Here is a 22,506-nt window from a genome sequence, read left to right on the forward strand (position 1 = left end):
GCAATAAAGTCTAAATATAATGGCAATAAAGTCTAAATATTGTGGGAATAAATTCTAAATGTTATGGGAATAAAGTCAAACTATTACGGAAAAATAAGTTAAATGTAATGTAAATAATAATTTAAATATCTAAAAAGAGAGTTGAAATATTTGGAAAATTCATTAAAAAAAAAAGCAAAAATCAACAAAACCTGACCACGAACCTTAAATGAATTTTTTTCTAACTGATATATTCTTTTCATATCTACAGTTCATGTAGTACGTGTTTAATACTACATAAAAATATCAAAGTGGCCTTTGCATCCTTTCAAAAAGTCCGAACCCAACTGGATGAAAAGTCAGATAATCCTTCGTTTATCAAAAAGCTAAGCCAGTATTGGTTGTTCTACATACAACAGGAAGTGATGTCATCTCCGTCACGCCCTATGTGGGTTTGTTTGCCTGTGTGACAGATTACTTATTTTCTCCTTTTATTCACCGGTTCCATTTCTAGCCTCTTATTTTGTCACTTCCTGTTTTGCCTGTTTTGTCACCTGCTCTAACTCCAGTTGCCGTCGTCGATGCGTTGGGCGTAATCGCCGCGTGTTTCTGCGTCAAAAAAGATAGCAATAAAAGCAATAAAATATAAGCATCACATGATTCATCAAAGAGTTCTTTTTATTATGACTATGATGTAAAAATGTACGTCTTTCAAATGCAGAAAAATGGGAAGTCGACTTGTTTGATATCTTTGTGATGTCACCAGGCATCTGACCGACAACAGAAAGAACGACTACGACTATTCGAATGATCGCAAGACGAGAAGGCCGCAGAGACCGCCGGTATGTAACAAGCTGACAGCCATTCCGTCTTTTTCTACTTTATTTGCATGTTGATGCGTCCTTATCGCCGAGCGGTCGCTGGGCCCGGCGATTAGCCGGTTATCTCCCATCCTGCACTAGAGGCTCAGCCCTGAGCCGAGACAGGAAGGAAGGCTTCAGAGAGCCGAGCGGTGACTCAGTGGCTCCGGGCCACATAGCAAGAAAAGCTGCCAGAGATAGGTCCGAATCCGCCGAGCTCTTCTGTTTGACAGAAAAAAACCACACAGGGTCCCGCAGACATGAGCCGCATATCAAACACATCCCGAAGAAAGAACAACTGTGCACTCGTGGCTCCCTCCTCGGTTCTTCTTCTCTGACTCAGTCCGACGAGTTAAGTTGTGGGAATAAAGTCTAAATTTTATGGGAATAAAGTCTACTTATTATGGAAGTAAAGTCTAAATATTTTGGGACTAAAGTCTAAATATTGTGGAAATCAAGTTTAAATATTGTGGGAATAAAGTCCAAATATTATGGGAATAAAGTCTACATATTATGGCAATAAAGTCTAAATATTATGGAAGTAAAGTCTAAATATTATGGGAATAAAGTCTAAATATTGTGGGACTAAAGTCTAAATATTGTGGGACTAAAGTCTAAATATTGTGGAAATAAAGTTTAAATATTGTGGGAATAAAGTCTAAATATTGTGGGAATAAAGTCTAAATATTGTGGAAATAAAGTTTAAATATTGTGGGAATAAAGTCTAAATATTGTGGGAATAAAGTCTAAATATTATGGGAATAAAGTCTACATATTATGGCAATAAAGTCTAAATATTATGGAAGTAAAGTCTAAATATTTTGGGAATAAAGTCTAAATATAATGGCATTAAAGTCTAAATAAAAATGAAATGAATTCAATAAAAATGTCAAAAATACTAAAAATTCATGAACTGAAATGAAAGCATAAAAAATACAAATGAAGACAAAAACGTCCAAAAAAGTATAACTAAAAATGACTTTAAAAAAAGTAAGTGTAAAAATAACAAAATAAATAAAAATTTTAAATGAATTCAATAAAAATGTCAAAAATAGTACAAATTTATGAACTGAAATGAAAGCAAAAAAAATACAAATAAAGACAAAAACGTCAAAAAATGTATAACTAAAAATGACTTAAATAAAAGTAAGTGTAAAAATAATAAAATAAATAAAAATTTTAAATGAATTCAATAAAAATGTCAAAAATAATAAAAATATATGAACTGAAATGAAAGCATAAAAAATACAAATAAAGACAAAGACGTCCAAAACTGTATAACTAAAAATAACTTAAAATAAAAGTAAGTGTAAAAATAATCAAAATAAATAAAAATTCATTCATTCATTTTCTACCGCTTTTTAAAAAATGAATGAAATAAAAACGTCAAAAATAATCAAAATTTATGAATTGAAATGAAAGCATAAAAAATAAAAATAAAAAATAACTATGACTTAAATAAAAGTAGTGTAAAAATATATAAAAAATAAAATGACCAATTAAATGTCAAAATTAAACTCAATTAAATAAAAATGCAAAATATCATAAAAATTAAAATAGCTGAAATGAAAACAAAAAAAATAGTACAAATACATAAAAAATAAATTAGAAAAATTAAATAATAATGTAAAAATAATACAATTAAATACGACTTATTGGCCATTGAAAAATGCGGGTCCCACTTGGAGAACATTTTAGAACTCCTGGTCTCGGCACCACATTGGGGTTTCTGTGGCTTCCCGGGTATTACATATCCTACACATCCATACAATGTAGTACTTTAAACATAACATTTCCACAGAGTACTACAAGCGTAGCGTCTCTCCAGCCGTGATAAGAAGTCATTAATCTTGGTCCCACCCAGTCTTCCCCATCAGTTATCTTATCCAGCCCCTCCACGCTTTGCAGTAGTTTCCCCGGCATCTGCAGCCTAATCATGGGGGGGCTTCCCTCATTGGCTGCGGGACACACACGGGGCGTGGTCTACATAATGTACCACGCCCCTTGCGCTCGCTTTGCCTTGACAGCGGGGGAAAAAAAAAAGTCAAGTGAGGAGCGCTCCTGCCGTCAGTCACTGGTGGAAAAATATGATCCGGACAGGAGCTCATCCTGCGCTCCAGGTTTTAGGACAACTAGACTAGACGAGCGGGTTCCTTAGGCTGCTCTTTCTTCCAAGTATTTCTTGTCCCACTCCGCTTTTTTTTTTTTTTCCCTTCTCGCTGTCACTTTGCGCCAGAAAATGTGCGTGGACGGCGATGGATGCCAGCTGGAAGCCTGCGGCAGTTCCGACGAGGTGCGCACGCTGTCGGGCAGCATGAGCCCTGCTGCGCTTAAAGCCAACCCGGACCTCCACGCCTGCAAACCCGGGCAGAAATTTCGCGCCGCGCTGCTCCGGTGCCGCTCGCCGGCTGCCGCTGCTGGGATCCTCAGTTTTGGGAACGTCCTCAATTACATGGACAGATACACCGTAGCCGGTAAGAGAGCTTCTTTATTTAAATTTACCGATAAAAAAACACACATTAATCTGCTTTTTATGCGGACATATTGTCTTCGGTCTTCATCCGCTCACCTCAGCTGAGGCGGGCGGGAACAATGGGATTGCCTCACCGCCGTGGACCGAACGTCCACACTTGCGGTGCGTTTACGTGCTTGCGTAGACCACAGTGGTGCTGATTGAATCAAGTCCGTCTCTCAAGGAAACGCTTTACTGTGAACGAATGATTACACATCGATCAATAGCCTACAGTATAGATGCCTCAAAATAGATTTAAAGAGGAGACAAGGTGCCATCACTTCCTGTTGGGGGGTGGTGTGTGTGTTGATGAAGCTTTTTTTTTCTGAGATGCTGAGATGAGGCAATCGGGTGTTAATCCTGCGTTTCTTCAGTGTTGCATTCAATTGCTTCTGCACAAATAACGCATGCTAGCTTGATGCATTTGTGGATATTCCAAGGGATTCCGACATTCCCATTCTGAGAGCTTCAGTTTCGGTGTGTGTCCACCTTGAGAAGGTCCTGTGAGAACTTTTGGGAAGATGACTTGTGGTGATTGAGTGGATGTGGATGTGGGTGCGGCACCATAATGTTTTGCATTATGTATGTCCGGGATGGGCATCGGACCCTTGGAAAAATTCCCTAGCAGGAACATCTCCGGGCTTTCTCTCCTGTTCTGCTGTTCGAGCGACACGGAAGGAGTAATTAGACGGTTAAATCTTCCCAACACAGTGTATCCGGTCTTTTTTCCCGAGGAAAAATAACTCCCGTAAAGTCGCTTATACCGAATAATTCAAGGTCTGCTGCGTGGAAGTGGGATTTGGGAACACCGAGGGAAAGAAACGGGTGTTTTGCTTTCTGTTTCCCCTCTGTCATTTTCCCCCCCAAAAAAATCCCACTCATCCTAATCCCAAGTCAATTACGCAGACATGAGCGCACACCCTCAGAAAGCATGCACAGAATAAATGGTCCCCCCCCCCCCTCTCTCCCGCATCCACACACACACACACAGACCACCATTCCCGGGATGAATGAGAGAGCGGAGTTGTGATGGGAGGAGGGGCCGGCTACTGCAGTGGAAGGCGGGCCCCGTTGGAAGAAAGTGGACGTAGAATGGAGGCTGCATTGGGATGAAGACAGGCCACACCCCCTCCTCCTTCTCCTGAACGTCAAAAGGTCTTTGTACCGATAGCCATGACTGGAGTGTGTGTGTGTGTGTGTGTTTGAGGGGGGGGGGGGGGGGATCACTAAAGCATTGTCAGTACGACAGAGAGTGACCGTTCCAGACACCGGAGCTTTTCTGCCTGGCAGGAATGTTGTGAAAATTGCACCCGGTGATGTGCAGCAGACAGAAAATGAAACCAAAACCACACACACACACATACACACATATACACACACATATATACACACTCCCTTGCCCAACTTATTGGTAGTTGTGTACCATGTAGAAGACGCATTGTGGTCTCAATACAAGTCCAGGTCCAACGACCCTTCAGGTTTTGCTAAAGGGAAAAGGCGGCCAATGACAACCAACGACCACGTCCATTTTGAGCTCAGCTGAGTCACAGCGTTGACGTTGAGCGCCCTGTGGTCCGTTTTATGACTGTCTGACGCAGACAAGGCCGCATTATACTACGCACGGCCGTGGATGCAAGGAGGGGCTTTTCCTGACCACCTCCAGGGATGTCGGAGTATGATGGATTTGTTTATCCATATTCATCAACATGAAATGTAAATATGGAAGATTAGACTGTCGCTAGTGGCTAATTTCCTCCTTTGGTGCCTGAGGGCAGGTTGATGTTAATGACAGGCAGAATGACATCTGACATAAAAACAATAACTACTGCATTTTATGCAGTATAAGTCAACAGCCAACCTATGAAAAAAAGCGCGACTTATAGTCTGGAAAATACGGTATATGATGCTTGAACGGACGGTGAATTTGGAGAGATATGTAATATTATATTACATTATATTATTTATATATATTTAACACTTATTTTAACATTTATATTTCACATTTGTCCTTAGTTTTAACATTTATTTTCTTATTTTTTTAAATTCATTTATAAGTCGCGACGTATAGTCCAGAAAATACGGTATATATATATATATATATATATATATATATATATATAATATTATAATATTTACATTATATTAGATTATATTATTTATATATATTTAACATTTATTTTAATATTTATATTTCACATTTTTTCTTTAATTTTAACATTTATTTTCTTATTTTTTATATTAATTTATAAGTCGCTCTGGAGTATAAGTCGCAGGAACAGCCAACCTAGGAAAAAAAGTGTGACTTATAGTCTGGAAAATACGGGATATATATATATTATATTACATTACATTATATTATTTATTTTATATTACATTATATTATTTATATATATTAAACATTTATATTTCACATTTGTCCTTAGTTTTAAAATTTATTTTTTTATTTTTTTAGATTAATTTATAAGTCGCTCTGGCGTATAAGTCGCAGGAACAGCCAACCTATGGAAAAAAACCCCCGGAAAATACGGTATCTATATATATATATATATATATATATATATATATATATATATATATATATATATATATATATTTATTACATTATATTATATTATTTATGTTATATTACATTATATTATTTATATATATTTAACATTTATTTTCTTATTTTTTTAATATTAATTTATAAGTTGCTCTGGAGTATAAGTCGCAGGAACAGCCAACCTAGGAAAAAAGTGCCACTTATAGTCCGGAAAATACGGTATATGACGCTTGACCGGACGGTGAATTTTGGAGATATAAGGTACTTTAAGTGTTAAAGTACTTCCTTTCCAGCCTACTTGTTGAATAATACATTTATGTATATACATAAATATATTATGGTGTACCGTCCCTGTAACTTTAAACCATTAAATCACCTCAAATACTTTTTTTTATTACTCTTACATTTAATTGAATTTGAGGCTGCTTGGAACCCTTAAACCCTGGACTTGGTTGCACAGCAGACACCCCTCAAGCTTATCATAAAGAAGGGATTAAGTCGTTTTTTTTCTTTTTTTCCAGAGAATATGAGGATATGCGAGGCAGACACTCGGCACTTGAAGTTATTTGCAACCTTGATCTCTTTTAACTCCGCCGCAGTCTCGTGCGCACCCCCCTCCGAGAGCCAGTAAAGGGGGGTAATTTGAGGGCCGCATGCTAATCTGTTGTGAATCAGGCATGTTGAGGAGCTGCAGATTAGGGCCCGCCGGGGCTTCATGCACGTGAAAAAAAAAATCGCGTCAAGCTGTCACTCCAGGAATGCGCCAAAACAAGGATGCGTCCCATTGGGCGAGCGGAGGAGCTCTCTGCTTGTGAACTTTTGGCATCTTGCGCTTAGACGTAGACGAGCTGTGGTGATAATCCTCTTAAGACAAGCTCTTTGTCACGCAGGAATAAAGATGTAGCGATACATCCAGTCTGACAGGCTACGTGCGTATTTTGGTTATCGTCGACATCCCGACTCGACTCTCTCCCGGCATCGACGCATGGGTACGGGATAAATGCGTACCACGTATTTCCTCACCGCTACATGATGTCACACGCCGCCGCCGCCGCCGCCGCCGTCTGGCGTGTGTGGAAGTGTTGGCTGTAGCGGAAGGGAACCGAGTTTCAGTTCCACGGTGAATCAAAAAACAGCAGTTGCTTGGCAGTTTTCAAAAATTAATAAATATGGCCGATTGTTTGTCAGGAAATGTGAGATATTTATTGAAACACCCGAATATGAGTCTTATTTATGTCTAAATGGGACCACTTCCACACAAAATGGGAGGAGAGATTTTTTCATTCTGCATAGACTCTTGCTTGGCAGTTTTCAAAAATTAATAAATATGGCCGATTGTTTGTCAGAAAATGTGAGACATTTATTGAAACACCCGAGCATAAGTCTTATTTAGGTCTAAATGGGACCACCTCCACACAAAATGGGAGGAGAGATTTTTTCATTCTGCATAGACTCTTGCTTGGCAGTTTTCAAAAATTAATAAATATGGCCGATTGTTTGTCAGGAAATGTGAGATATTTATTGAAACACTCGAGTATGAGTCTTATTTATGTCTTATCTTCTGATTCCATGTACTATATTGGGTAATATGAGTATAAAGGTGACTATAGGGGTGTGATTGTATGTCTGCAGAGCTCTAACAGTATTTAAAACCATGTTGAAAATTGTTTTGTATGCGCTAACTACCAAAATGTTTGATTTATGAATAAGGAAACCTAATATGTGGAAACATATTTAGCACAGTCTGGCCTGGCAGTTTTCAAAAATTAATAAATATGGCCGATTGTTTGTCAGGAAATGTGAGATATTTATTGAAACAGATGAGTATGAGTATTATTTATGTCTTATCTTCTGATTCCATGTACTATATTGGGTAATATGAGTATAAAGGTGACTATAGGGGTGTTATTGTATGTCTGCAGAGCTCTAACAGTATTAAAAACCATGTTGATAGTTGTTTTGTATGCGCTAACTACCAAAATGCTTGATTTATAAATAAGGAAACCGAATATGTGCAAACATATTTAGCACAGTCTGGCCTGGCAGTTTTCAAAAATTAATAAATATGGCCGATTGTTTGTCAGGAAATGTGAGATATTTATTGAAACAGATGAGTATGAGTATTATTTATGTCTTATCTTCTGATTCCATGTACTATATTGGGTAATATGAGTATAAAGGTGACTATAGGGGTGTTATTGTATGTCTGCAGAGCTCTAACAGTATTAAAAACCATGTTGATAGTTGTTTTGTATGCGCTAACTACCAAAATGCTTGATTTATAAATAAGGAAACCAAATATGTGCAAACATATTTAGCACAGTCTGGCCTGGCAGTTTTCAAAAATTAATAAATATGGCCGATTGTTTGTCGGAAAATGTCTGCGCACCCATGAGATATTTATTGAAACACCCGAGCATGAGTCTTATTTATGTCTTATCTTCTGATTCCATGTACTATATTGGGTAATATGAGTGTAAAGGTGACTATAGGGGTGTTATTGTATGTCTGCAGAGCTCTAACAGTATTAAAATCGTATGTCGAAAGTCATAACTATGTCATTTATGCTCTAACTACCAAAATGTTTGATTTATAAATAAGGAAACCTAATCTGTGGAAACATATTTAGGACAGTCTGGCCTAGAACCAATTAACAGCGATGAACGGTTTGGATTACTGGATATTCAAGTACAGTCGTCCCTTGTTTAGCGCAGTTAATTGGGTCCAGACTTGACCGTGATAAGTGAGTTTAATAATAAATAGAAGATTTTTTGTGCTTAAAACCATAGAAAATGTTAAAGTCACAAGCCTAAATGGGACCACTTCCATACAAAATGTGAGGAGAGCTTTTTTCATTCTACACCAAGTGCAGTCGTCCCTTGTTTAGCGCAGTTAATTGGGTCCAGACTTGACCGTGATAAGTGAATTGAATACTAAATAGAAGATTTTTTTACTTAAAACCGTGGAAAAGGACAAAGTCACAAGCCTAAATGGGACCACTTCCACACAAAATGTGAGGAGAGCTTTTTTCATTCTGCACCAAGTGCAGTCGTCCCTTGTTTAGCGCAGTTAATGGGGTCCAGACTTGACCGTGATAAGTGAATTTAATAATAAATAGAAGATTTTTTGTAAACATGGCATTAATAAACATGGCTGATTGTTTGTGTCCGCAAAATGTCCGCGCACCCATGAGACATTTGTTGAAACACCCGAGCACGAGTCTTATTTATGTCTTATCTTCTGATTCCAGTTAATTGGGTCCAGACTTGACCGTGATAAGTGAATTTAATAATAAATAGAAGATTTTTGTACTTAAAACCGTTGAAAAGGACAAAGTGACAAGCCTAAATGGGACCACTTCCACACAAAATGGGAGGAGAGCTTTTTTTCATTTTTTTCATTCCGTAGTGCAAGTTAAGGTAATGTCATGTAAGCTAGTTTTTTATCGGTGTATCGTGACTTAGCCATAGTCAGGCAACCGCAACACAGCGAGGGAGCGATGTTCGAACCCCGAGTGGGGATCACTGGCATGCAGGGATTTTGGAATGGGGGGGGGTAATTGTTAGCTGTTACATCACCGCATATGTAAACAAGTACAAGTACAGTCGTCCCTCGTTTAGCGCAGTTAATTGGGTCCAGACTTGACTGTGATAAGTGAATTTAATAATAAATAGAAGATTTTTGTACTTAAAACCGTAGAAAATGATAAAGTCACAAGCCAAAATGGAACCACTTCCACACAAAATGGGAGGAGCTTTTTTCATTCTGCATAGACTCCGTAGTGCAAGTTAAGGTAATGTCATGTAAGCGAGTTTCTCATCGGTGTAACGTGACTTAGCCATAGTCAGGCAACCGCAACGCAGCGAGGGAGCGATGTTCGAACCCTGAGTGGGGATCACTGGCATGCAGGGATTTTGGAATGGGGGGGGTGAGGGGGGGGGGGGTAATTGTTAGCTGTTACATCACCGCATATGTAAACAGTGCGAGGCTGTGCGCGGATCTTGTTTCATTTCTTTTACACATGAAAGGTCGGCACAGAACAGTTGCACAAGTTTTTATGGCGGCTTCTCCTTTCTTCTGATTCCTGGCTGTTTCCAATTAGATCATCCCTTCAAGTCAACACTTTGGGTTTACTTTTACTGCATGTCAACAACATCTCCTATTTAGATTTTTATACCCTGGTGTTAAAATAGAGTCACCGACAACCACATGGCGGACTTTTCCAGACATATTTCTTAGTAATGTCTTTATTTCTATAGCCTAGCGTGCTGCACGGCGAGCAAACACGCCGTGTGTTCTTAAGGCTCCAATTTAGCTGACGTCTGTAATAGAAACCAATGGAATTAGACAGTGCTCCTTCCTCTGCCCCTGCAGATTCTTTCATGTGGCCACCCCGGATTTTTACCATCGAGCAAACACACTCCCCCTTGCATCAGCTTTCACCGCAGACGTGAACTCGACATGGAATGGAAACGTGGAAAGTCACTTTTTGGTTCCTTTTGGACTTTGGGAATCTCCGAAACTTCACACTTTGCCATTTTGTTTAAATTATCTCCTTTTTCCAATGCTTATCCTGTCCTGTCCGGGACCTGGAGACTACATATCCCTGCTGACTTGGGACTACCTACTTGACAGGGGAGTCAACCACTGGGTCAATTAGGACCACATACACTGGATCCCCGCACATTTGCTATTCAACATTCGTGTGATCTTCTCACCAAAATAGACACATCGGAATCATCCTACATTGGTAATAATGTATATTTATTTACATGCAAATTAATTACTAAAACGATTGTGCGATTCTGTTTATCGGAAGTTTATCGGTTCCATACCCAAATTTGATAAGTGAATTTCCGCAAAGTATGATTCCTTATTTATAAAATTTATGATTTTCATGTTTACACATTATTAGAGCTCTCTGGACATGAAATAACACCCCTATAGTCAACTTTAAAGAATATATTACACAATATAGTAGACATAAAGACCTCACAGCTAGGAGACCAGGGTTCAATTCCACCCTCGGCCATCTCTGTGTGGAGTTTGCATGTTCTCCTCGTGCATGCGTGGGTTTTATCCGGGTACTCCGGTTTCCTCCCACATTCCAAAAACATGCTAGGTTAATTAGCGACTCCAAATTGTCCATAGGTATGAATGTGAGTGTGAATGGTTGTTTGTCTATATGTGCCCTGTGATTGGCTGGCGACCAGTCCAGGGTGTACCCCGCCTCTCGCCCGAAGACAGCTGGGATAGGCTCCAGCACTCCCCGCGACCCTCGTGAGGAAAAAGCGGTAGAAAATGAATGAATGAATGAATAATTCCTTATTTATAAATGGATGATTTTCATGTTTACACATTATTAGAGCTCTCTGGACATGAACTAACACCCCTATAGTCAACTTTAAAGAATATATTACACAATATAGTAGACATATAAAGACCTCACAGCTAGGAGACCAGGGTTCAATTCCACCCTCGGCCATCTCTGTGTGGAGTTTACATGTTCTCCCCGTGCATGCGTGGGTTTTCTCCGGGTATTCAGTTTTTTTCCCACATTCCAAAAACATGCTAGGTTAATTAGCGACTCCAAATTGTCCATAGGTATGAATGTGAGTGTGAATGGTTGTTTGTCTATATGTGCCCTGTGATTGGCTGGCCACCAGTCCAGGGTGTACAAGACAGCTGGGATAGGCTCCAGCACCCCCCACGACCCTCGTGAGGATAAGCGGTAGAAAATGAATGAATGTGTGATTCAGTCAAAATATTGATATATTTATCCTCTGTGCTTTTGATTGACAGTAGAACCTTGGTTAGCATCGTTAATTCTGTTTTGATTAGGTGTGACTCTAACCAAAACATATGCTGTGTCAATTTTTTCCAGAATAAATAATAAGGGCAATATACCATAGATACGGGAAAAATGCCATATGTTTTGGTTAGAGTCGGACGCTAACGGAGGTGCCACTGTAATGCTCGTTTGTGTTGACATCATTAGATTTCCAATCAAGTTGGTGCTAACAGCTTGCTTATCTTTTTACTGTTCGGAAGCTTGCCGAGTCAACGGCTTGCTCGTTGATCTTTGACATGTTAAGGGGGGGGGGGGGGGTTGCGCTCTGGTAATCACTGCGCCAGAGATACTTCAAGGATTCCGCACGTTGCTGTGTAAGGCACACTGTCAAGCAATAATTCCAATCTGGACTCCCTGAATTCCATTTCCATGAGAATAAATAAATAAGAGCGGTAGAGTCTTGTTGTACAGGTCAACTGTTTTGGTTTTAGTCACGCAGCTGACCTTTTTGATGCTAATGCTACATTTACATTTCCTTCAGAAACACCGAGCACGGATTCCACCAATGGTACGACGACGAGCATTCAGCAAGATGTACAATGACACAGAAACACAATGAGGGTCGCAGGGGGTGCTGGAGCCTATCTCAGCTGTCTTTGGTCAAGAGGCGGCGTACACCCTGGACTGGTGGCCAGCCAATCACAGGGCACATATAGACAAACAACCATTCACACTCACATTCATACCTATGGATAATTTGGAGTCGCTAATTAACCTAGCATGTTTTTGGAATGTGGGAGGAAACCGGAGTACCCGGAGAAAACCCACGCATGCACAGGGAGAACACGAGATGGCCGAGGGTGGGATTGAACTTGCGTCTCCTAGCTGTGAGGTCTGCGTGCTAACCACGCCGTGCAGCCATTTTCATGGCAATACAGTCAAAATATTGAGAAAAAAGTCGCAATTTTATGTTTATATTAAATAATCTCATCCAGTAATAACTAGGGATGTCCAATAATAATAGTAATAGTAATAGTAATACTAATAACAATAAAATAATAAAATAATAAAATAATAAAATAATAAAATAATAAAATAATAAAATAATAAAATAATAAAATAATAAAATAATAAAATAATAAAATAATAAAATAATAAAATAATAAAATAATAATAATTATTTTATTATTATTATTATTAATTATTAGAATTATTATTATGTGTTAATAATAATAAAAATTATAATTATAATTTTTATTAATCAATTAAATATTATTATTAACACATAATAATAATTATAATAATAAAAATAATAATAATAATTCTTATTATATTATATATAATTATTATTGCCGATAATTATCGTCACCCATAAAAATTGGCCCAATTTCAACATAAAAATGTGATATCGGTCGACGTTGGTATCAGATTTATCAGATTTTTTCCCCCCAATCATCAAAAAAATACACATATGTGATATGTTACTCTGTTATCAGAGTCGGACAATATTGGCATATCGATTTTCTGCAAAAAAAGCCAATATCGGACATCCCTAATAATAATAATGTAGTCATAGCAATAAACGTCATTTTAGGAGCATATAGTTGAAATTTACGAGAAACAAACGTATTGGAAAATTTAAAAAAAGTGAGATTGGCCCAAAAATGACTAAAATAAAAGTGGGCGGAGACTAAATGACCCTCGTAAGATGTGTCCCTGTTGAGAAGCCCCGGTCTGTAATATTAACTGGCATATTCATGCAAACTGACAGCTGCCATTGTCGTATGTGGCAGTTTATTGACAGCGGCGCTGCATTTGAACATCCCGGCTTCAGGAATAAAGATAATCTTTCCTCGTATTTACATGTGATAGCGTCAACAGCCCAGCTGGGGGGGTGGGGGTGGGGTGTGGGTTGGGCGTGGATTATATAATAATATTTTCTATTCAGGCGCAAGGCAAAGCTGCATTTGTTCCATCATTTTTAGCGCCCTTGCATCCACGTCTGCCTGCATCACGGTTGCAGTCACATCATCCAAGAACCCCCCCCCCCCCAAAAAAAATCAATGCAGTGAATTCCGAACATCGAGCATGTGCACAGGCGTTTAGGTTGTTGTGGCAGCACTGCAGCGCAGTTCAAAGGTTGCTTTCACAGCGTTTAATGACTGACTTATTAGCGTGCCAGGCCTGAGGCTGCCCACCGCGTACTGGCTACGTGGGCTGCTGGGATGATGCAAGGCGTAGAGGCGGGATGATGCTTGGACTTGGACTTGGATCGCCACACACCGAGTCCGTGCATCTCCAATTCTCAGTTGTGAATATCGTCATCCATATTTAGAAAATGGGTCAGGTTCTTTTTTTGACTCACTTTCAGTACCGGCCATGTTAGATGATTTGGAGTGATCTTTCAAGGCGCACAGAATATTGGGTTCTATGATTATTTAGACGTGGAACTTTCATCATTTTACTTTTTTGTGTTCTTTATTATTCAGCTGTAAAACATTGGTAAGTTTCAGGAAAATAGCAGAAAAAATGATGTCGTTTCAGCAGCACAGAGTTGAAATATGAAAAAAAATAGTTGTAATATTATGAGAAACAAGCAAAATAAAGTTTACATATTTGGGAAAAAGTTATTATATTTTTGGAATAAAGTCAAAATATTATGGGAATAAAATCCTAATATTACATATTATTATTATTATTTTATTATTATTTCAGAAAAATATATTAAATTATATAAAAATAAATGTATATTTTATATAAATAAATTAATTTATATAGATTTTATATAAATAAATAAATGTATATAAATTTTATTTATATTATTATTTTTCATTATTATATATTTAATATATTTTTTCTGAAATAATAATAAAATAATATAATAATAATAATATAAATAAAATGTATATAAATTTATTTATTTATATAAAATTTATATAAATTTATTTATTTATATAAAATATTAATAATTATATATAAATAATACAAATAATACAAATATATTAAATATATATAATGTTAATATACATATATTAAATATATAATCATAAAAAATAGTAATATAAATACAATTTATATAAATGTATTTATTTATACAAAATATTAATAATTATATATAAATAATGCAAATATATATATATATAATATATATAATATATATATTTTCTTAAAGACAAAAATAGAAAAAAAGACCAAAGCTCATACTAATAATACACTTTTTCACTGATAGACATTGAATTGTATTTCTTAAATATGCAATCACATCAATGTGCAGGCCGCTATGCTGACATTTTATTTTATCGGAATGGCCCAAAAGCAGATTTGTAATTATGTCAAAGTCTCAAAACTGCTGAAGGTTAAAAAAATGAAGAATTTGTCCAAAAGTTCTGTGACCAAAAGTCCCAGACAAAAGTACAAGCAACGGTTTGATTGGTTTATGCTGACAACCGCTCATGTCAACGTGACGATCCGTGTGGGTCCGAGAAGTCAGGACGGAAGTCTCGGGACGGTAATAACATGTTCAGCTCTCGTATTTATACATCTCAGAATTTGTAGCATGGAAATAAATGTTGAAATGACAGAAGATATGTTATTATTTATGGGCCCAATGTAGTCGTTATGGCTGCCCATAAGGGAATCCTTTTTCATGTCCTGGAGTGGAAGTGGTGGAAGACGTCGCACGAAGGAGACATGGTGACATTCCAGTACGCACGGTCCAGAAACCAAAAACCACATTTAGCGTTTGATGGTCTGCGCCTATTAAAAAGCTATAAGTTGTGTTTTTTTCTTTTTTCTTTCCATACCAAAAACAAAGCCTATCTTCTTAAACAATGACTTTGCTCGGCACCGCCACCGTGACTTCATCAGGAGCACATCAGTGGATTATTTTCACAGTCGAAAGACACACACAGCTTCATCCTGGCATAATTAAAGTTGTCTTGCGTTAATAAAAAAAAAAAAACCTTGAAGATAGTCTAAGCTTATCTTGGCAGTTTGTAATAATTACACAGCGAGGATGTTTCAGCTGATTCATATCAGTCTCATCGTCCAACGCGTGTGGGGAGATACAAGCTCATTAAAAATAGACAATGACTCCAATCCGCATCAGACTTCCAGGCAGGCTTCTTGTGATGCGAAGCAGTGATAACGCTGACCGGGTGGCCGTGCCAGAAAACTATTTCAAATGTACATAAATGCAAATTTGGCCAAAATGTGCTAACTGGGGCGTACGGTAACCAAGGGTATACTCTTGTTGCTTGAAACAGAAAATGGACACAAACCAAGGTGAAATTTCGGCCAAAATTTTATATATAAATGGAAAAATTAGCTCACTGGGGCGTACGCTAACCAAGGTCACACTCTACTTGCTTGAAACAGAACATGGACACGAACTAAGGTGACATTTCGGCCAAAATTGTATATATAAATGGAAAAATGTGCTAACTGGGGCGTACATTAACCAAGGTTATACTCTTGTTGCTTGAAACAGAACATGGACACGAACCAAGGTGAAATTTCGGCCAAAATTGTATATATAAATGGAAAAATGTGCTAACTGGGGCGTATTCTAACCAAGGTTTTACTCTACTTTCTTGAAACAAAAAATATAGGGAAACGGAGTCTGAATTTTGGCTTAGATTTTCAACATAAACCAAAAGTAAATAAACCGAAGTAAATCAAGTAAACCCAAAAACATGCTAACTGAGGCGTACTCTAACAGAGGTTCCAGTGTACATCCTGGAAAATAAAAATGTTTGCGACTCAAGGTGAAATTTTGGCTTGCATTTTTTACGTAAACCCAAAAACATGCTAACTGGGGCGTACACTAACTGAGGTTCCAGTGTACAACATTGAAAATAAAAATGTTTGCGACACAAGGTGAAATTTTGGTTTACATTTTTCATGTAAACCAAAAAACATGCTAACTGGGGTGTACACTAACAGAGGTTCCAGTATATATCCTTGAAAATTAAAAAATGTTTGCGACTCAAGGTGAAATTTTGGTTTGCATTTTTTATGGAAACCAAAAAACATGCTAACTGGGGCGTACACTAACTGAGGTTCCAGTGTACATCCTTGAAAATAAAAATGTTTGCTACCCAAGGTGAAATTTTGGTTTACATTTTTTATGTAAACCAAAAAACATGCTAACTAGGGCATACACTAACAGAGGTTCCAGTGTACATCCTTGAAAATAAAAATGTTTGCTACCCGAGGTGAAATTTTGGCTTGCATTTTTTTATGTAAACCAAAAAACATGCTAACTGGGGCGTACACTAACAGAGGTTCCAGTGTACATCCTTGAAAATAAAAAAATGTTGCTACCCAAGGTGAAATTTTGGCTTGCATTTTTTACGTAAACCCAAAAACATGCTAACTGGGGCGTACACTAACTGAGGTTCCAGTGTACAACATTGAAAATAAAAATGTTTGCGACACAAGGTGAAATTTTGGTTTACATTTTTCATGTAAACCAAAAAACATGCTAACTGGGGTGTACACTAACAGAGGTTCCAGTATATATCCTTGAAAATTAAAAAATGTTTGCGACTCAAGGTGAAATTTTGGTTTGCATTTTTTATGGAAACCAAAAAACATGCTAACTGGGGCGTACACTAACTGAGGTTCCAGTGTACATCCTTGAAAATAAAAATGTTTGCTACCCAAGGTGAAATTTTGGTTTACATTTTTTATGTAAACCAAAAAACATGCTAACTAGGGCATACACTAACAGAGGTTCCAGTGTACATCCTTGAAAATAAAAATGTTTGCTACCCGAGGTGAAATTTTGGCTTGCATTTTTTTATGTAAACCAAAAAACATGCTAACTGGGGCGTACACTAACAGAGGTTCCAGTGTACATCCTTGAAAATAAAAAAATGTTGCTACCCAAGGTGAAATTTTGGCTTGCATTTTTTATGTAAACCAAAAAACATGCTAACTGGGGCGTACACTACCTGAGGTTCCAGTGTACATCCTTGAAAATAAAAATGTTTGCTACCCAAGGTGAAATTTTGGCTTGCATTTTTTTATGTAAACCAAAAAACATGCTAACTGGGGCGTACACTAACAGAGGTTCCAGTGTACATCCTTGAAAATAAAAAAATGTTGCTACCCAAGGTGAAATTTTGGCTTGCATTTTTTATGTAAACCAAAAAACATGCTAACTGGGGCATACACTAACTGAGGTTCCAGTGTACATCCTTGAAAATAAAAATTTTTGCTACCCAAGGTGAAATTTTGGCTTGTATTTTTGTATGTAAACCAAAAAATAGGCAAATCGAGGCTCACTCGAATGTATTTTTGATCGAATGATCGCTTTGTTGACAACTCTGACTCGATCTTTTTATTTTGTTGCAAACCCGATAATGTGTATAATGTGTTTATGAGCGATGGATGTATGCTAACACTTAAAGAAATGCTAAGCTATCGCACCAAAATATATAGTTGACAAAGTAAACTATCATAATATCTAATATATCTCGTGAATAATGAATGGAAATATATTTTCCCGAATAAAAGACAAGCGGACAGCTGATCCCAGCACTGCTCCCAGACTCGGTACTCGCCCGTGTCTGGACAGCGTTCCAGCAAAATGTAAATATCTGCAAAGCTATTGTCCAGATCGTGTGTGTTAAGTTCTGGTCTTATCGTATACAGATGTCTGCTGTGAAGGTCGAGTTCAACGCCCTTCGGGTATTTAATGGAGACCACCTTGTCAGCCCCCCCCCCCCCCCGTCAAATACCTTTGCCTCGCTCGACTGCCCCCGTTCCCATTTCAAGCGATGCATAATCTCCTGTGAACAAGCGGGCGCGGGCTCGCCCCCCCTGGATGGATTATTGATGAGCTATAGGTTCAGTCTGCTCTCCCGGCGCTTCACCGTGTATTCTCACTACAGACATGAAATATTTAGCACGTACTGGCTGGGACTAATGCGCCACGAGATCCGGAGCTGAATGGAAGCTTTTGATTAGCGAATCAATGTGATGAGTCGGAGTGTCTGCATTGTCATATACAGTAAACCTCGGATATATCGGACTCGGATATATTGGAAATTCGCTCACAACGGACAGATAAAAAAGAACAGATTTTTCTGTAATGCATTTCCAATAAAAATTCATTGCATATATCGGATTTCGCCTATTTCGGACAAAATCTCCAGTCCCGTTCCAATGCATTTCCATTAAATTTCCCTCGCATATATCGGATGGCCGCATCGTGGCGCTCCGATTCGCCGAATCGTGACAGGCCGCTATACGACGTCATTTGCAGCGTTTGCAGCGTTGCCTGCGCGTCCAGGTACATTGGAAACATAGTCAAGGAAGTACCTTTTTAGAACGGATAAAATCCGATTTACGCATATACCGGATATAAATCCGATATATGCGTAAAACGGACATTTTCCGGTACACGCATATAACGGATTTCGCTTATATCGGACAAAACCAGTGGGAACAATTGAATCCGATATATCCGAGGTTTACTGTATCATGGAAGTCGTTGACATGACTCCTGTACGTTCTCAACCAGGACTTCCCACCTCTTGTTATTTTTGTGGGGGGGGTGGAATCCGCCTCAATAAGCCGTGAAGCCATGAAGTCAGCGCTGATGTGTTTCTCAAGACATTTGCAGCACATTTCCTTTCTGTGTGGCAGGAAAAAGCATTGAAATGAAAAAAAATGGCTTCCTCGCCCGTTGTGGCCACATGGCGAGGGAGGAGAACAGTCGGTCAGGAGCCCCAACGGCCACAGTTGGACATATTTGTGGTCGGCTTCTCTTCGCTTGCGTCGTAACCGCTTTACACGGCGGCCCTTTTCTGCACGTTTGTTTGTCTCTCTCATGCTCGTATCTAAAAACTGATCATAAGAACAAACCCAAACATGCACTTTCTCCTTAGTTATTATATTTCCTGCCTCGGTCTCTCACCGACTATTTATACTGACTGGGTGATCGCCCTCCTTAGCCGGAATGAAGGGAGGGGGGGGGGGGGGGGGGGATTGAGCCGCATGAGCGCGGCGGTCTACCGCTGCACGCCAGATTCTGGCCAGAATGAATGACTTCCATCCACTGGTTGCCTTTCACACACACACACACACACACACTGTACTATATAGAGCAGGGGTCTCAAACACGCGGCCCGCGGCCCAAATGTGGCCTGCAGGACACTAGTTTGAGGCCCCCGCCTCGATATGAAAGTTTAATGTTAGTGCGGCCCGCGCAAGTTTGATATGGATGCTGTATGGTATCATGTACCCAGAAAAAATTATTACGTTTGATTAATGTTCATGTTAAAGGTTAAATAACTGTTAATAGTTATCCTCCCTATCCGTGTGGAAGTGATAAGTTTTTGGCTATTTAAGTTTAAAAGGAAATAACTTGAACGCTACCGTTTAGGTCGCTAGCTCTCTAGTTTGCGAGTTAGCATGTGTCTCAAGACCCTGCAGTTGCGCAATATGTTGTAAATAAAAAGAGTATAAATGTGACTATAGTCGTGTTTTGTCATGTCTACAGGGCTCTAATAATGCTTTGTTCATTTTAATCTGAAAAAAATCATTTGTCTACCCACCAACTATATGTGGTTTCTTAAGTTTTTATTATTTGCCGTTTTATTATTATTGTTATATTTATTTATTACTGATTGATTGATTTTCTTTATTCTTGATTTGTTTATTTATTTTTCATCTTATTTTGTGTAGAAAAATAAAAAAGTAAGATATTTGAGAACAGTGGAATGTTTTATCAGAGCTTTTCTTGTAGAAAATCGGAACAAAAGCAAAGTTTATTCATTTTTCTGTTTTTAATAAATGTGGTTGTTTTTTTTTGCAAAACCTGATGCGGCCCAGCCTCGCCCAGACCCTAGCTCCAGTGGCCCCCATGTAAATTGAGTTTGAGACCCCTGATATAGAGTATAACAAGTAAACAAGGAAACAAATGCTTCACTCACTGGTCACCCCAAGTGACTTTTTAAGGCCATCACCTATTTCCATTTGCTCTTAATTTGGACTCCTTCCTTTAACCTACTTTCTCTGGGTAGAAATAGAAGCTGGGGATCCACCAGTCTCAGCCGGGGATCCACCACAAAATTAAAAAAAAGTCATCTGCAAAAGTGGTTCTCAACTGGTGGGTCAAGGACCCAAAAGTGGCTCGTCTGGCTTATTTTGAAGGAAAACTAAAGTGGTTTTGTTTAGTGGTCATTTTCATATTTTAATTTATGCTTTATTATGCATGAGGTTATGATCCTCCTCATTGGACGTGTAATTATGTCTATTCATGATTCAAAAGATGACAGATTGAAGCAACAAATTTGCTTGGTTTCACTTAAATAAAAGTATAATAAAATAAACTTAATTAATGAGGGCCTAAATACATTAAAAAAATCGAAATTACTAATAAAATAAAATATTAATTATTAAATTAAAAAATAAAAAATAAATGCATATATGTCATAAAATATTAATTATTAAATTTAATAATAATATTTTTTTTAATAAATGCATATATGTCATATAAATAAATCAATAAATAAAAATAAACAAAAATGTGGGCTGTGACAATGACCACACTTCCCTAACAGAAAGTTACCCAGCATGCCCTGCGGGTTGAAAATGAGTCAAAAATAGTATTTTTTTGAATATATTGGCGTGTAAGCGAATATGCTAAATACTGCATTGTCCGTGTGGTGTAGTTACATCGTGTTTTCCACATGTGTTACCTCTAGTGTCACCGTGGGTGTCTCAATTACTCAAGCTTTTCTGTCAAGCGTAACCCCGCTATACACCAGGGATGTGATGAGTGATATCGTGGGGACCCACAACACGGGGGTTTTGCTACAGGCATTCGGTACGGGTGATCGGCTTTTGTGATCGGCCTATTCTAGCCGATAACGATGGGAGCATGCCTACAATAGACTAAAATTGCCAGCCCATAATAATACAAGCAACACTACAATACACTGAAATTGCCATCCGATAACAATGGTAGCATCCCTACAATAGCCAAACAGCTAACAGCGCCATTCATATTCAAACCCTGCACGTTGGCTCTTGTAAATGGCGCATGTGTGCTATGTTTACTAATTTGGGTCCCCTTTCCGCTCGCTCAAAAATGGGGTCACAAAGGCAGACTTCACGAGCTGGTAGGAATAAGCGTCAGCTCTGCATTGCACCGACTTATGTATGAAGTCTCTGTTTGCGGCTGTAGGCAGCGTACGCGTTCTGTGTACGGTTCAACAACACAAAAATTACATTGTTTTTGGTTGTGGTTGTGTTTGATAACGACAAGCTACTTCCTGGTTCCATGAACCGGGGGTGGTCTGTTCCCCCCCGGGAGGGTGTTGGTGTATTCCAACAGGCGGGGCTGATAGTAGCTGGTTAGTGTACATTGTTGTAGTTGGGTAATATGTTCAATCAGGTGTGTCCACATTCCTCCGATGGCTCTTGCGTCATTCTCACATGCACACAAAATCCCCGCAGGTCTGAGAAAATCATTAACTTTGTTTTAATGAGATGAATCCACTGAGGTGCACAGACTGCCCACAAAGTCTTATTACCATTTCAAGAATGATGAGAAAAGCTGATGAGATATGTTCATTAGATATAAAGTTTTTAATCACGTTGCATTAACGCACGACCGATTCCCAGACGTATTGGTAATGGTAATGGTTGAATTTCATTTGAACATGCATCAGATTACAATTGAATGCATCACATAATCAGTTCACAGTTCCACATGTCCAAAAGGAGTAGGAAGAAGCAAAGCTTATTAAATCCTACCCCTCCATCTGGTACTTTTACAATCAGTAACGGTTACATTTGTTCACTT

The 22,506-nt window shown here is 38.3% G+C and overlaps 1 protein-coding gene across 2 annotated transcripts in view; it reads left to right on the forward strand.

The window, feature by feature from the left end:
• The first annotated feature begins 700 nt into the window (after positions 1-700).
• Positions 701-22,506, forward strand: part of spns2 (SPNS lysolipid transporter 2, sphingosine-1-phosphate) — a 74,297-nt gene continuing 52,491 nt past the window's right edge. Inside the window, exons 1-2 of one of the 2 annotated variants that reach the window (XM_058086303.1) lie at positions 701-821; positions 3,076-3,313. In XM_058086303.1, the coding sequence (XP_057942286.1) occupies positions 3,079-3,313 (235 nt within the window). In that variant the 5' untranslated portion in view covers positions 701-821; positions 3,076-3,078. The remainder of the gene's footprint in view (positions 822-3,075; positions 3,314-22,506) is intronic. The other variant, XM_058086304.1, reaches the window with a different exon arrangement.

Source organism: Doryrhamphus excisus, chromosome 11 (genome assembly GCF_030265055.1).
Source record: "Doryrhamphus excisus isolate RoL2022-K1 chromosome 11, RoL_Dexc_1.0, whole genome shotgun sequence".
Lineage (NCBI taxonomy): Eukaryota > Metazoa > Chordata > Actinopteri > Syngnathiformes > Syngnathidae > Doryrhamphus > Doryrhamphus excisus.